The 14,567-nt window shown below is 65.2% G+C and overlaps 1 protein-coding gene across 1 annotated transcript; it reads left to right on the forward strand.

The window, feature by feature from the left end:
• Window positions 1–2,123: 2,123 nt before the first annotated feature.
• On the forward strand, window positions 2,124–13,721 carry SEMA4C (semaphorin 4C). Its single transcript, XM_033081443.2, has 14 exons — window positions 2,124–2,255; window positions 4,210–4,358; window positions 4,442–4,504; window positions 5,749–5,847; window positions 6,366–6,462; window positions 6,535–6,651; window positions 7,218–7,369; window positions 8,755–8,930; window positions 9,756–9,900; window positions 10,779–11,001; window positions 11,750–11,865; window positions 11,964–12,121; window positions 12,374–12,444; window positions 12,865–13,721. The coding sequence occupies exons 1-14, from the start codon at window positions 2,126–2,128 to the stop codon at window positions 13,704–13,706; spliced, it is 2,538 nt and encodes an 845-aa protein (XP_032937334.1). The 5' UTR covers window positions 2,124–2,125; the 3' UTR covers window positions 13,707–13,721.
• Window positions 13,722–14,567: the final 846 nt, after the last annotated feature.

The following is a 14,567-nucleotide window of genomic DNA, read 5'->3' on the forward strand; positions in this document are numbered from 1 at the left end:
CCCGAGCCGAGCGGTTCTGATCTGACCCGAGCCGAACGGTTCCGATCTGACCCGAGCCGAGCGGTTCCGATCTGATCTGACCCGAGCTAAGCGGTTCTGATCTGATCCGATCTGACCCGAGCCGAGCGGTTCCGATCTGACCCGAGCCGAACGGTTCCGATCTGACCCGAGCCGAGCGGTTCCGATCTGACCCGACCCGAGCCGAGCGGTTCCGATCTGACCCGACCCGACCCGAGACCCCCTCCCCTGAGGGGGCCCGTGACGTCACGGCGGGGCGGGGCCGCGCGGAGCCGCGCGGCGCGCTCCCGCCGCCGCCCCTCACGGCCGCCGCCGCCTCCCGCGCCCGGCCGGGCCCCCCCGCGCCCCCCGCCCCGCTCCGCCGCCTCCCTCCGCCGCCCCGCCCGAGCCCCGCCGGGCCCCCGCCCCGCGCCGCCGCCTCCCGCCCCTCGCCGCCCCGGCCGGGCCCCCCCCGAGCCCCCCGCCCCTCACGGCCGCCTCCCGCCCCGCCGGCCGCCGCCGCCGCCGCCGCCGCGCCCTGAGGTGAGTGCGGGCCCCCCCTCCCCGCCCCGCCCCGGTATTGTTGTGGCGGAGCCGCGGGGGCGGGAGGAGGAGGAGGCGCTTTGTTCCTCCCGGTACCGAGGATCGCCACCGGCTCCCCCCAACCCGTGCATGGGGGGGCCGGGATCTCCCCCTCGGCCGCGCGGATCCGTCGGTGCACCGGGAATCCCCCCACACTGCCGGCGACAGGGGAACGGCGGGGATTCGGGTGGCCCTGGGGACCCCTGGGATGGGCGGGCAGCGTCGTGGGGACCCTGGGGTGGCACCGCCGTGGGGACCCCGAGTGGCACCGCCGTGGCCCCCCCGCCCGAGGCCGCGCACCCCCGGCCCCTCAGGGCACCCTCGCTGTCCAGCACCGAACTTGGGCACCGCGGGGACCCGGCCTGCCTGTCGTGCCCTGAGGGTGCCTGTCCCCGCTGTGGGAGCCCCGCCGTGCCCCTGGCACCCCGGCCATGCCCGGAGCCCCCCGGCTTTGCCCGTGGCACCGCGATGGTGCCGGGACGCCCCGGCCGCGGCCGTGGCCTGTGGCACCCTCGCTGTGCTTTTGTCTGCGTCGCCGCGCCTGTTGCACCCCAGCTGTGCCTGTTGAACCCCGGCCGTGCCCGCGGCAGCTTGGCCGTTCGTGTAGCGCCCCGGCTGTGCCCAGGGCACCCCAGATTGGCCTGCGGCACCCCGACTGTACCCACGGCACCCCGACTGTGACCAGGGCACCCCAGATTAGCCTGTGGCACCCCAGATTTGTCTGTTGTGCCCCGACTGTGCTCCTGGCTCCCCGATTTTGCCCATGGCACCCTGGCCAGGCCTGTGACACCCCATCTTTGCCTGGGGACCCCGACACTCCCTGTGGCACCCCAGCTGTGCCCCTGGCACCCCAGATGTGGCTGTGGCATCCCAGATGTTCTTATGGCACCCCAACTTTGCCGGTAACACCCCAGATGTGCCCGTGCCACCTCAGCTGTGCCGCTGACACCCCAGATGTGCTCCTGACACCCCAGATGTGTTCCTGACACCCCAGCTGTGCCCATGCCACCCCAGCTGTGCCGCTGACACCCCAGCTGTGCCCGCGCCACACTCAACCCCACCCCAGGAAGCCCGGCCGGGGTGTCCCCCATTCCCACGCCCGTTCCCGGCCCCCCACCCTCCCGGAAATCCTTCCCGAGCCGTCACTGGGGGCCCCCCCAGGCCCCCCCAACTTCCTGCTTCCCGCCGGGCAGGACAGAACAATTCCCGGCCGCATCCTGCCCGGCCCGGGGCAGAGCGGGGGGGCTCGGCTGGGGCACTCCCGGGGCACCGGGGGGTCCCGGGCAGGACGTGGGGGGGCGGGAAGCGGCCGGGCTCCGTTTCCTGCTCCGTGGGCTCCCCCCGGTGAGGAGGGGCCGGGGTGGGGGAGGTTCGGGGTGTCCCCCGGGGCGTGGGGTGCCCTCGGCCTCGTGACAGCGCTGCCTCAATGCCGCCTTGTCCCCGCGCCGCCCGCGTGATGCCGCCGCTGCCCCGTGGCACTGACGGGGCCCCGGCGTGGCCGTGTCCCCCCCCAGGGACCCCGCGGTGTCCCCCCCACCCCGGCGCCATGGCCCCCCGCCGGCCGCTGGCGCTCGCCGCGCTGCTGCTGCTGCTGGCCCTCGTCACCGCTGTCACCACCGCCGGTGCCACCGGGGCGTCGTGGAGCGCTGTGCCCAGGAGGACTGTCCCCTATGCGGGTGAGTGCCAGGGGGGCTCGGGGACAGTGAGGGTGCTGGTTGTGTCCCTTGTCACGGTGGTGGCTGTTGTCACTGCCTCGGGTGGCTTTTGTCCCACCCCAGACTTTGTCAGCACTGTGGGGTGGGTGAGTGTCCCCAAATTTGGGATGTGTGGGGACACAGAGCAGACATGGAGGGATGCTGCTCTGTGTCCCCAGTCCTGTGCCAGTGCCTGGGGGCCACTGCCCTGTGCTCTGTCCCCATCCCTGTGCCATGTTCCTTGTCTCCATTTCTGTGCTGTGTCTCCTGTCCCATCCCTATGCCCTGTCCCCATCCCTGTGCCATCCCGTCCCTCTGCCATGTCCCCTGTCCATCCCTGTGTCATGTTCCCTATCCCATCCTCAGCCATGTCCCCATCCCTGTGCCCTGTCCCCATCCCCCTCTGAGATCCTTTGTCCTATCTCTCCTCCATGTCCCCTGTGCCCACGCCCTGCCACCATCCCGTCCCATCCATCTGCGTGTCCCTCGTCCCATCCTCTGCCGTTTCCTGTCCCCACGCCCTGCCATCATCCTGTCCCATCCCTTGGCCATGTCCTGTGTCCCCATCCCTTTGCTGTGTCCCCTGTCCCCATCCCTGTGCCATGTCCCCCCTGCCCTGCCAGCACCCTGAGATTCTGTCCCTGTACCGTGCCAGCAGTCTCTGTCCCTGTCCTGTGCTGTCGCCTTGTGTCCCTGAGCTGTGCCAGCTCCAGCATCCCTGTCCCCATGCCATGCCCTGTGTTCCCATTGCTCTGTCCCCATGTGGTGGCAGTGCCCCCTGTCCTCTATCCCTGTCCCAAGCCATTGTCCCCCATACCATGTCCCCTGTCTCCATGCCAGACCCCACCCCTCTGCTATGCCACTGTCCCCATGCTGTCCTCATGTCCCCACACCTGGAACTGTCATCCCCGTGCCCGTGCATGTCCCCACACCCAGGACCCCACCCTCAGCCGTACCACTGTCCCTGTGCAGTGTCCCTTGTCCCCACGCCCAGGACCCCACCCTCAGCCATGCCACTGTCCCCGTGCCGCCCCCGTGCCGTGCCAGCCCCGTGTCCCTGTCCCTGCCCGGGGGCCCTGGCGCTGTCCCATCAATAGTTCCTTTCTGCGGGGCCCGGGGGTGGCCGAGGGGCGTGGGGGGGGGGCGCGGGGGGGCCACGGGGTCCCTGCAAAGGCCACTGTGTTCGGCCAGCACTGCCGGTGACAAAGGGACCTTTGTGTGCCACGGGGCCGGGGGGGTCCGGCAGGGGCGGGGGGTGCGCGAGGGTCTCTGCCCTGGCTCCCAGCTCAATGTCCCTCAGAGCTGTGGGTGGGGATCTCAGCAGGGTGTCCCTGCAGAGCTGCAGGGGGGTCCCAGACGAGTGTCCCCTGTCCCCACAGAGCTGTGGTGTCCCAGCCTCTTGTCCCTGTCCCCACAGAGCTGTGGGTGGGGTCTGGCCGTGGTGTGGGTGCTGTGGGGTCCCAGCCCATTGTCTCTGTCCCCACAGAGCTGGGGTGTGATCTAACAGGGGTTGTGGGGCGCTGTGGGTGTCCCCACAGAGCTGTGGTGTCCCATCCCATTGTCCCTGTCCCCACAGAGCTATGGGTGGGATCTTGCAGGGATTGTGGGGTGCTGTGGGTGTCCCCACAGAGCTGTGGGTGGGGTCTGGCCATGGTGTGGGTGCTGTGGGGTCCCAGCCAGGACTCCCCACAGAGCTGTGGTGTCCCATCCCATTGTCCCCTGTCCCCACAGAGCTGTGGGTGGGATCCTGCAGGGGTTGTGGGATGCTCTAGGTGGGATCTGGCAGGGGTTGTGGGGTGCTATGGGGTGTCCCCACAAAGCTGTGGCATCCCCATGTCCCCACAGAGCTGTGGGTGGGATCTGGCAGGGGTTATGGGGTGCTGTGGGTGTCCCCACAGAGCTGTGGTGTCCCATGCCATTGTCCCTGTCCCCACAGAGCTGCGGGACACGGCCAAGCGCTTCTCTCAGGGCGGGGTCTCTCACTACCTGACGCTGATGCTGGATGATGCCGAGGGGCTGCTCTACGTGGGTGCCCGCGAGGCCGTGTTCGCCCTGGCCACTGGCACCGTGGAGCTCAAGGCGAGGGTGAGCACCCTGGGGCGCCCCAAAGCTGGGGGGGATTGTGGTGGGGGGTGACATACCAGCCCTGACCCCTGTGTCACCCCCAGATCTCGTGGGAGGCGCCCATGGAGAAGAAAGCGGAGTGCGTGCAGAAGGGCAAGAACAACCAGGTGGGCACAGGAGGGCGGGAGGTTTGGGACAGTGTGCCAGCTTCAGTGTCCCTGTGTCCCTGTCCCTGTGCCCCTGTGTCCCTGTGTCCCTGTGTCCCTGTGTCCTGTCAGCTCCAGTGTCCCTGTGTCCCTGTGTCCCTGTGTCCCTGTGTCCCTGTGCTGTGCCAGCTCCAGTGTCCCTGTTCCTGTGTCATGCTCTGTGTCCCTGTGTCCTGCAAGCTCCAGTGTCCCTGTCCCTGTGTCCCTGTGTCCTGTCAGTTCCAGTGTACCTGTCCCTGTGTCCCTGTCCCTGTGTCATGCTCTGTGTCCCTGTGTCCTGTCAGCTCCAGTGTTCCTGTCCCTGTGTCCCTGTGCCATACCCTGTGCCATTCCCTGTGCCATGCTCTGTGTCCCAGTGTCCTGCCAGCTCCAGTGTTCCTGTCCCTGTGTCCCTGTGCCATACCCTGTGCCATTCCCTGTGCCATGCTCTGTGTCCCAGTGTCCTGCCAGCTCCAGTGTCCCTGTCCCTGTCTTCCTGTGCCATGTCCTATGCCCTGCCAGCTCCAGTATCCCTGTCCCTGTGTCCCTGTGCTGTACCCTGGTGTCACTGTGCTGTGCCAACTCCTGTGTCCCTATCCCTGTGTCATGCTCTGTGTCCCAGTGTCTTGCCAGCTCCAGTGTCCCTGTCTCCCTGTGCCATACCCTGTGCCGTACCCTGTGCCATGCCAGCTCCTATGTCCCTGTGTCACTGTGTCCCTGTGCTGTGCCCTGGTTTCACTGTGCTGTGCCAGCTCCAGTGTCCCTGTCCCTGTGTCTCTGTCCCTGTGTCCTGTCAGCTCCAGTGTCCCTGTCTCTATGTCCCTGTGCCGTGCCAGCTCCTGTGTCGCTGTGCTGTGCCAGCTCCAGTGTCCCTGTCTGTGTCCCTGTCCATGCCCTGTGTCCCCATGCCATACCCATTCTGCTGTCCCCATGTGGTGGCAGTGCCCCCTGTCCTCTATCCCTGTCCTGTGTCCCCAGTGTCCCCTGTCCCCATACACTCTGCTATGGCACTGTCCCACGCGTGAGACTTTGGTCCCTTTGCTGTGCCACGGTCCCCATGCTGTCCTCATGTCCCCGCACCTGGAACTGTCATCCCCATCCCTGTGCAGTGTCCCTTGTCCCCACACCCAGAACTCCCCCTGTCCCTGTGCAGTGTCCCTTGTCCTCACACCCAGACACCCCGGCTGTGTTGTCACCCCTTTAATGTCCCCTGTGTCCCCTCCCAGACCGACTGCTTCAACTACGTGCGCTTCCTGCAGAGCTACAACAGCTCCCACCTCTATGCCTGTGGCACCTACGCCTTCCAGCCCAAGTGCACCTACATCGTGAGTGGGGGGCCCCAAAACACGAGGTCCCCAATTTCCCCCTGCCCTCCCCTGGCCATGGTGGCCCTGTCCCCAAGGCTGGCATTTAGAGGTGCCCAGGGGTTGGTTTTGTGTCTGTCAGGGCAGGTTGGGGGTGTCTCCTGTGCACTTGGGGCATCCTAGATGGGTCATCTTGGAGGGGTCCCTGTCCCCAGGGTGGTCCAGGGGTGTCCCTGTGTCCCAGAGGATCATGGATGGGTGTCCTTGTCCTCATTGAAGTGTCCCTGTCATTGTCATCCACGGGTGTCCCTATCCTCAAGAGAGTGGTCCAGGGATGTCCCTGTACCCAGGAGCATCATTTAGTGGTGTCCCTGTCCCAGAAGGATAATCCAGGGGTCTCCTTGTCCCTCCTCAAGGGCTGTCCCTGTGCCAGGAGGGTGCCCAGGGCTGTCCCTGTCCCCTGGAGGGGTGTCCCTGTACCTGGGCCCTGTCTGGGGGGGACATGACTTAGTGCCCCCCACCCACCCCTGTGTCCCCAGGAGCTGTCTGGCTTTACCCTGGACCCGGTGGCATTTGAGGACGGCAAAGGCAAATGTCCCTACGACCCCACCAAGGGCCACACCGGCCTCATCGTGGGTAGGTGACACCTCTGGGAGGGGGGGAAGCCCCCTGTGCCTGCCACCCCCCCCTTAAATCCCTCCCTCACAGACGGGGAGCTCTACTCTGCCACCTTCAACAACTTCCTGGGCACGGAGCCCGTCATCCTGCGCAACCTGGGCCCGCACTACTCCATGAAGACAGAGTACCTCACCTCCTGGCTCAATGGTGGGCATGGCAGGGATGGGGCAGGGAGGGCACAGGGCATGGCACAGGGACAGGGGCAGGAGAGGCAGCAGGGACAGGGGCACAGCAGGGACGAGGCAGGGGAGGGCACAGGGCATGGCACAGGGACAGGGGAGGGCACAGCAGGGACAGGGCATGGGGAGGGAACAGGGCACAGCAGGGACAGGGGCACGGGGAGGGCACAGGGCATGGCACAGGGACAAGGGGCAGGGGAGGGCACAAGGACAGGGGCACAGGGGCAGGGGCAGGGGAGGGCACAGGGCATGGGACAGGGACAGGGGCAGGGGAGGGCACAGGGCACAGCAGGGCCAGGGGCATGGGGAGAGCACAGGGCATGGCACAGGGACAGGGGCACGGGGAGGGCACAGGGCATGGGACAGGGACAGCGGCACAGGGAGGGCACAGCAGGGACAGGGGCACGGGGAGGGCACAGGGCACAGCAGGGATAGGGACACGGGGAGGGCACAGGGCATGGCACAGCAGGGACAGGGGCACAGGGAATGGCACAGGGCCTGGCACACACCTGTGACACCACTCTCCTTTCACAGAGCCCCACTTCGTGGCCTCAGCCTTCGTGCCCGAGAGCGCGGGCAGCGGCAGCGGTGACGATGACAAGGTTTACTTCTTCTTCAGCGAGCGCGCCGTCGAGTACGACTGCTACGCCGAGCAGGTGGTGGCACGTGTGGCACGGGTCTGCAAGGTATGGGGACATCTGGGCACACCTGGGAACACCTGGGCACACCTGGGGCGGCATGAGGGGCAGGAAGTTGGCATGGGTTTGTGCTGAGCAGTGATGGCATGGGTCTGCAAGGTACAGGGCACACCTGGGCACACCTGGGGCTGCTTGAGGGGCAGGAAGTTGGCACAGGTTTGTGCTGAGCAGTGGTGGCACAGGTCTGCAAGGTACAGGGCACACCTGGGCACACCTGGGGCTGCTTGAGGGGCAGGAAGTTGGCACAGGTTTGTGCTGAGCAGTGGTGGCACAGGTCTGCAAGGTACAGAGGACACCTGGGGACACCTGGGCGCACCTGGGGCTGCTTGAGGGACAGGAAGTTGGCACAGGTTTGGGCTGACAGCATTGGGTTTGTCCCCCTCAATGTACCAGTGCCAAGCGAAGCAGGGGGTGGAATTAATGTGGTTTTATTAACATTTTAAAATTTCTGATTATTGATGTCATTATCATGAATTGTCATCATGAGGTGAATGCATTTCTATTAGTTTTCATTATTATTGTTATACTAATGAATTTTCGTTAGTATTTTTATTATTATCATTATTATGATATTAACACATCTATAATAATGTTTTCACGATCATTGTTACTAGAAAACTAATGTATTTCTACTAGTATTTTCATTATTATCATCACCATGAGATTCATGCATTTCTATTAATGTTTTCATTATTATTATAATCGTCATGAAACTAATGCACTTCTACTGACATTTTCAGCATTATTATAATTATTGTTGTTATCACTGCGAAATTAATGCATTTCTATTAGTCCTGGTGCCCATGGTACCCACGGAGGTGGAAACCTAGTGCCCATGGTGGCCTTGTCCCAGTGCCTGTGGTGGCCTTGTCCCAGTGCCCATAGTGGCCTTGTCCCAGTGCCCATGGTGGCCTTGTCCCAGTGCCTGTGGTGGCCTTGTCCCAGTGCCCATAGTGGCCGTGTCCCAGTGCCCATGGTGCTCACAGTGCCTGTGGTGCCCATGGTGGCTGTGGTGCCCACGGTGCCCTTGGCAGCCATGTGGCAGTGCCTGCAGTGATGCAGTGTCCCTGTCCCTCTGCTGACTGTGTGCCAGTGCCTGCAGTGACGCTGTGTCCCAGTGCCCACAATGACACCGTGTCCCTGTCCCTGTGCCTGTGCTGGCCGTGTGGTGGTGCCCACAATGGCACCATGTCCCTGTGTCCTGTGCCCACACTGGCTGTGTAGTGGTGCCTGCGGTGATGCAGTGTCTCTGTGCCTGTGGTGACGCTGTGTCCCTGTCCCTATGCCTGCACTGGCTGTGTGGCAGTGCCCACGGTGATGCGGTGTCCCTGTGCCTGTGGTGACTCCCTGTCCCTGTCCCCGTGCCTGCACAGGGAGACGTGGGCGGCGCACGGACGCTGCAGAAGAAGTGGACGTCGTTCCTGAAGGCGCGCCTGGTGTGCTCGGCGCCCGAGCAGCAGCTGCACTTCAACCGCCTGCAGGCCGTGTTCACGCTGCCCGGGGCCCGCTGGCAGGACACCGCCTTCTTCGGCGTCTTCCGCGCCCGCTGGTGAGTGCCCTGCACCCTCTGTGCCCTGTGCACGTGGTGCCCGTGGTGGCTGTGTCCCCATGGGCATGGTGGCCTTGTGCTGGTGCCCATAGAGGCCATGTCCTGGTGCACATTGTGCCCATGGTGGCTCTGTCCCTGTGCCCATAATGGCCCTGATGGCCTTGTCCCAGTGCACATGGTGGCTGTGTCCTGGTGTCCATGGTGATCATGTCCTGGTGCTCATGGCGGCTCTGTCCCAGTGCCCATGGTGGCCCTGTCCCACTGCCCATGGTGGTCTTGTCCCAGTGCACGTGGTGGCTGTGTCCTGGTGCCCATGGTGGTCTTCTGGTACTCATGGTGACCATGGTGGCTGTGTCCCAGTGCCCATGGTGGCGCTGTCCTGGTGCCTGTGGTGGCCTTGTCCTGGTGCCCATGTTGCTCTTGCATTGGTGACCATATTGGCCCTTTGCCAGTGCCCATGGTGGCCGTGTCCTGGTGCCCATGGTGGCTTTGCTTTGGTGCCCATGGTGGCCCTGTCCTGGTGCCCATGGTGGCTGTGTCCCAGTGCCCATGGTGGCTGTGTCCCAGTGCCCATGGTGACCTTGCCTTGGTGCCCATGGTCACCATGGTGGCCGTATCCCGGTGCCCATGGTGGCTTTGCTTTGGTGCCCATGGTGGCCCTGTCCTGGTGCCCATGTTGGCTGTGTCCCAGTGCCCATGGTGGCTGTGTCCCAGTGCCCATGGTGGCCTTGCTTTGGTGCCCATGGTGGCTGTGTCCCAGTGCCCATGGTGGCCTTGTCCTGGTGCCCATGGTGCCCCTGGCTGCCACCCCTGGTGTGCCCGCAGGGGGGATGTGGACGTCTCTGCCATCTGCCGCTACCACATCCTGGAGGTGAAGAAGGCCTTCGAGGGGCCCTACAAGGAGTACCGGGAGCAGGCACAGAAGTGGGGACGCTACTCGGGCGAGGTGCCCAGCCCCCGGCCTGGCGCGGTGAGTGCGGCCTCAGCAACGGGCTGGGCTGTGGCTGTGGGGCTGGGGGTGTCCCTGAGGGGTTGGGGTCTGTCCCTGTTCCTGATGGTGCCCCTGAGGGGTTGGGGTCTGGCTGTGGGGCTGGGGGTGCCCCTGAGGGGTTGGGATCTGTCCCTGTTCCGGTGGTGCCCTCTGAGGGATTTGGGATCTGTCCCTGTTCCTGGTGGTGCCCTCCTGAGAGGGATTTGGGATCTGTCCCTGTTCCTGGTGGTGCCCTCTGATGGGTTGGGGTCTGTCCCTGTTCCTGGTGGTGCCTCTGAGGGATTTGGGATCTGTTCCTGTTCCTGGTGGTACCCCTGACGGATTTGGGATCCATCTGTGCCCTCTGTGTCTTCCTAAGAGGATCTGGGATCCCGTGTGCCCTCCTGAGAGGATCTGAGATCCATCTCTGTGCCCTCTGTGCCCTCCTGAGAGGGATTTGGGATCCATCTGTGGTGCACTCTTGAGAGGGATTTGGGATCCATCTGTGCCCTCTGTGCCCTCTTGAGAGGGATTTAGGATCCATCTCTACCATCCTGAGAGGATGTGGGACCCACCCCAGTGCCCCATGCTCTGACAGTGCCCTGCGCCCTGATGGTGCCCCCATGCCCTGACGGTGCCCCCTGTGCTCTGACGGTGCCCCCTGTCCCCCCATGCCCTGATGGTGCCCCCTGTGCCCCCATGCCCTGACAGTGCCCCTGTCCCCCATGCCCTGACAGTGCCCCCATGCCCTGACAGTGCCCCCATGTCCTGACGATGCCCCTGTGCCCCTGTGCCCCCATGCCCTGACAGTGCCCCCATGCCCTGACAGTGCCCCTGTCCCCCATACCCTGACAGTGCCCCTGTGCCCTCCCCTGCAGTGCATCACGGACTGGCACCGGCAGAACGGCTTTGCCAGCTCTCTGGAGCTGCCGGACAACACGCTCAACTTCGCCAAGAAGCACCCGCTGATGGACGAGCCGGTGCCGCCCCAGCGCGGGCGCCCGCTGCTGCTCAAGAAGGATTCCAACTTCACCCAGCTGGTGGTGGATCGTGTGACCGGGCTGGATGGGGCCACCTACGAGGTGCTGTTCATTGGCACAGGTAATGGCAGGGCACAGGGCACAGGGATGGGGAGAGAGGGCACGGAGACAGGGGACAGAGGGACAGGGGACATAGGTCATTGAGGGGACAGAACACAAAAGGAACAGGGCACAGAAGGTACAGGGGGCAGAGGGACAGGGGGCAGAGGAATGGGACAGAGGGACAGGGGACAGAGGGACAAGGGGCATAGGGCATTGAGGGGACAGAGCACAGAAGGGACAGGGCCCAGAAGGGACAGGGGACAGAGGGATGGGGACAGAGGGACAGGGGACACAGGGATAGGGGGCACAGGGCACAGAGGGGATAGAGCACAGAGGGGACAGGGCAGAGGGGACAAGGCACAGAGGGGACAGGGGGCACAAGGGACAGGGACAGGGGGCTCAGGGGACAGGGCTCTGAGGGGACAGAGCACAAAGGGGACAGGGCAGAGGGGATGGCACAGAGGGGACACGAGACAGAGGGGACAGGGGGCACATGAGACAGAGGAACAGGGCACAGAGGGGACAGAGGGCAAAGGGATGGGGACAGAGACAGGGGGCATGGGGACAGGGGGCACAGAGGGGACAGTGCATTGAGGGGAGAGCAGGCAGAGGGATGTGGACAGAGGGAGAGAGGGCACAGGGAACAGAGGGGACAAGGCATTTAGGGGACAGAGCACCAGGGGACAGGGACAGAGTGGACAGAGGGACAGGGCACCACGGGGACAGCCCCAAGGTGCACTGTCCCTGAGTGCCCACCCTGCCTGCAGGCGATGGCTGGGTGCACAAGGCGCTGGATTTGGGCTCCCGCATCCACCTGGTGGAGGAGCTGCAGGTGTTCGAGCCGGCACAGCCCGTGGAGAGCCTGGTGCTGGCGGGCACCAAGGTGAGTGTGCCAGGGGTGGTGGTGGCACCGTGGTGGCACCGGGCAGTGTCCCCTCACCGCTGTGTCCCCTCACCGCTGTTTTCCTCTCACCTTGGCAGAAGCTGCTGTTCGCCGGGTCCCGCTTGCAGGTGGCACAGCTGCCCCTGGCAGACTGCGGGCGCTACCAGTCCTGCACCGACTGCGTGCTGGCACGGGACCCCTACTGCGCCTGGAGCCGCAACGGCAGCGCCTGCGTGCGCACCGACGGGCACAACGGGTATGGCCAGGGGACAGGGGACGTGGGGACAGGGACAGCCACCAGGGCACCCTCAGGGTGCGGTCTGGGAAAGGTTCTGCCCCCTGAGGCTGCCAGAGCTCCAGGAGCGTTTGGATTTTGGGGTGTCTGCAGGGATGCCCAGGGTGGGAATTTGAGTTGTGTGGCAGGGCCAGGGGTGGGATCAGTGTCCCTGTGGGTCCCTGAGGAGGGGACACCACGAGGACCCCCCCTCACTGTGCCCTCTTCCCACAGGTCTCACCTGGTGCAGGACGTGCTGAGCTCTGACACTACTGCCTGCTCCGTGCCACAGGTGGCCAAGCAAGGTGAGAAGGCTGGTGCCACATGGGTGTCCCCATCCCATGGATCCCGTCCCATCCCATCCCATCCCAAAATCCCATCCCATCCCATCCCATCCTATCCCATCCCATTCTATCCCATCCCATCCCAAAATCCCATCCCCAAATCCCATCCCATCCCATCCCATCCCTGTATCCCATCCCATCCCATGGATCCCGTCCCATCCCATCCCATCCCATCCCATCCCATCCCATCCCATCCCATCCCATCCCATCCCTGTATCCCATCCCATCCCATGGATCCCGTCCCATCCCATCTCATCCCATCCCATCCCATCCCATCCCATCCCATCCCATCCCATCCCATCCCATGGATCCCGTCCCATCCCATCCCATCCCACCCCATCCCACCCTGCCCCGTTCCCTCTGACCTCCCGCTCCCCGCAGGGCCGCTGACTCCCAAGAACGTGACGGTGGTGGCGGGCACAGACCTGGTGCTCACGTGCCGCTTGGGCTCCAACCTGGCTCGGGCTCTGTGGACGTTCGAGGGCCGGGCGCTGGCGGCCGAGCAGGTGCTGGTGCTGGGCGAGGCGCGGCTGCGGGCGCTGGTGGTGCCCGGCGCGGGGGCGCAGCACAGCGGCACGTACCGCTGCCTGGCCGAGGAGCAGGGCGCCCGCCTGCCCGCCCAGGAGTACCGGGTGGCCGTGCTGGCGGGGCCGGGGGCGCCGCTGGAGACGCGGGCGCCGCTGGAGAGCCTGGGCGTGGTGTGGGTGCTGGCCGTGTGCCTGGGCGCCTTGTGCCTGCTGCTGCTGCTGGCCGTGCTGTCGCTGTGGCGCCGGCTGCGCCACGAGCTGGGCAAGGGCGCCAAGGCCATCGAGAGCACGCTGGTGTACCCCATCGAGCTGCCCAAGGAGCCGCCCAGCCCGCGCTTCGTGTCCAGCACCGCCTCCGACTCGGACGAGAAGCTCTGGGACCCCTCCAGTTATTACTACTCGGATGGCTCGCTCAAAATCGTGCCCGGCCACGCCAGCACGGCCGGCAGCGCCTGCTGCCGCAACGGCGGCCCCGGGGCCGGCTCGCCGCCCGCCGCCATCCCCGGGCAGCCGCTGCACTCGCCCACCCGCATCCACCTGGGCCCCCTGCGCGGCTCGGCCTCCAACGGCTACATCCGGCTGGCGCTGGGCGCCGAGGAGCGCCCGGCCTGCGCCGACCTGGCCGAGGAGCTGCGGCGCAAGCTGCAGCAGCGCCAGCCCCTGCCCGACTCCAACCCCGAGGAGTCGTCGGTGTGAGCGACGCCTTCCGCAGCTCCGGGAGCCAGCACGGGCAGCACGGAGCGGGCACGGCACGGCCAGCACTGGTACCGGGCTGGGATGGACACCTGGCATTGGTACCTGGATGGACACTTGGCATTGGTACCCAGCTGGGATGGACACCTGGCATTGGTACCAGGCTGGGATGGACACCTGAGTCTGGTACCCGGCTGGGATGGACACCTGGCATTGTCAGCTGGCTGGGATGGACACCTGGCACCGGTACCCGGCTGGGATGGACACCTGAGTCTGGTACCCAGCTGGGATGGACACCTGGCACTGGTACCTGGGGCTGGGATGGACACCTGGCATTGTCACCTGGCTGGGATGGACACCTGGCATTGGTACCTGGATGGACACCTTGCACCAGTACCGAGCTGAGGATGTACACCTGGGACCAGTACTGGGCTGAGGATGGACACCTGGCATTGTCACCCAGCTGGGATGGACACCTGGCGTTGTCACCAGGCTGCACACCTGGCATCAGCATCCAGCTTGGGGACAGGATTGCAGCGCTGGTGTCTGCCCTGAGAACAGCAGTGTCACCCCAGTGCCAGTGCCCACCGTAAGGACTGACACATTGGCACTGGGACCCATCTTGGGGACAGAATTGCCATGCTGGTACATGCCCTGGTGACGGCAGTGTCACCCCAGCGCTGGCCTGGTGACAGCAGTGTCACCCCAGTACATGCCCTGGTGACAGCAGTGTCACCTCAGTGCTGGCCTGGTGACAGCAGTGTCACCCCAGTACATGCCCTGGTGACAGCAGTGTCACCCCAGCGCTGCCCTGGTGACAGCAGTGTCACCCCAGTACATGCTCTGGTGACAGCAGCGTGACCC

The sequence above is a fragment of the Catharus ustulatus genome, chromosome 27 (genome assembly GCF_009819885.2).
Source record: "Catharus ustulatus isolate bCatUst1 chromosome 27, bCatUst1.pri.v2, whole genome shotgun sequence".
Taxonomy (NCBI): Eukaryota; Metazoa; Chordata; class Aves; order Passeriformes; family Turdidae; genus Catharus; species Catharus ustulatus.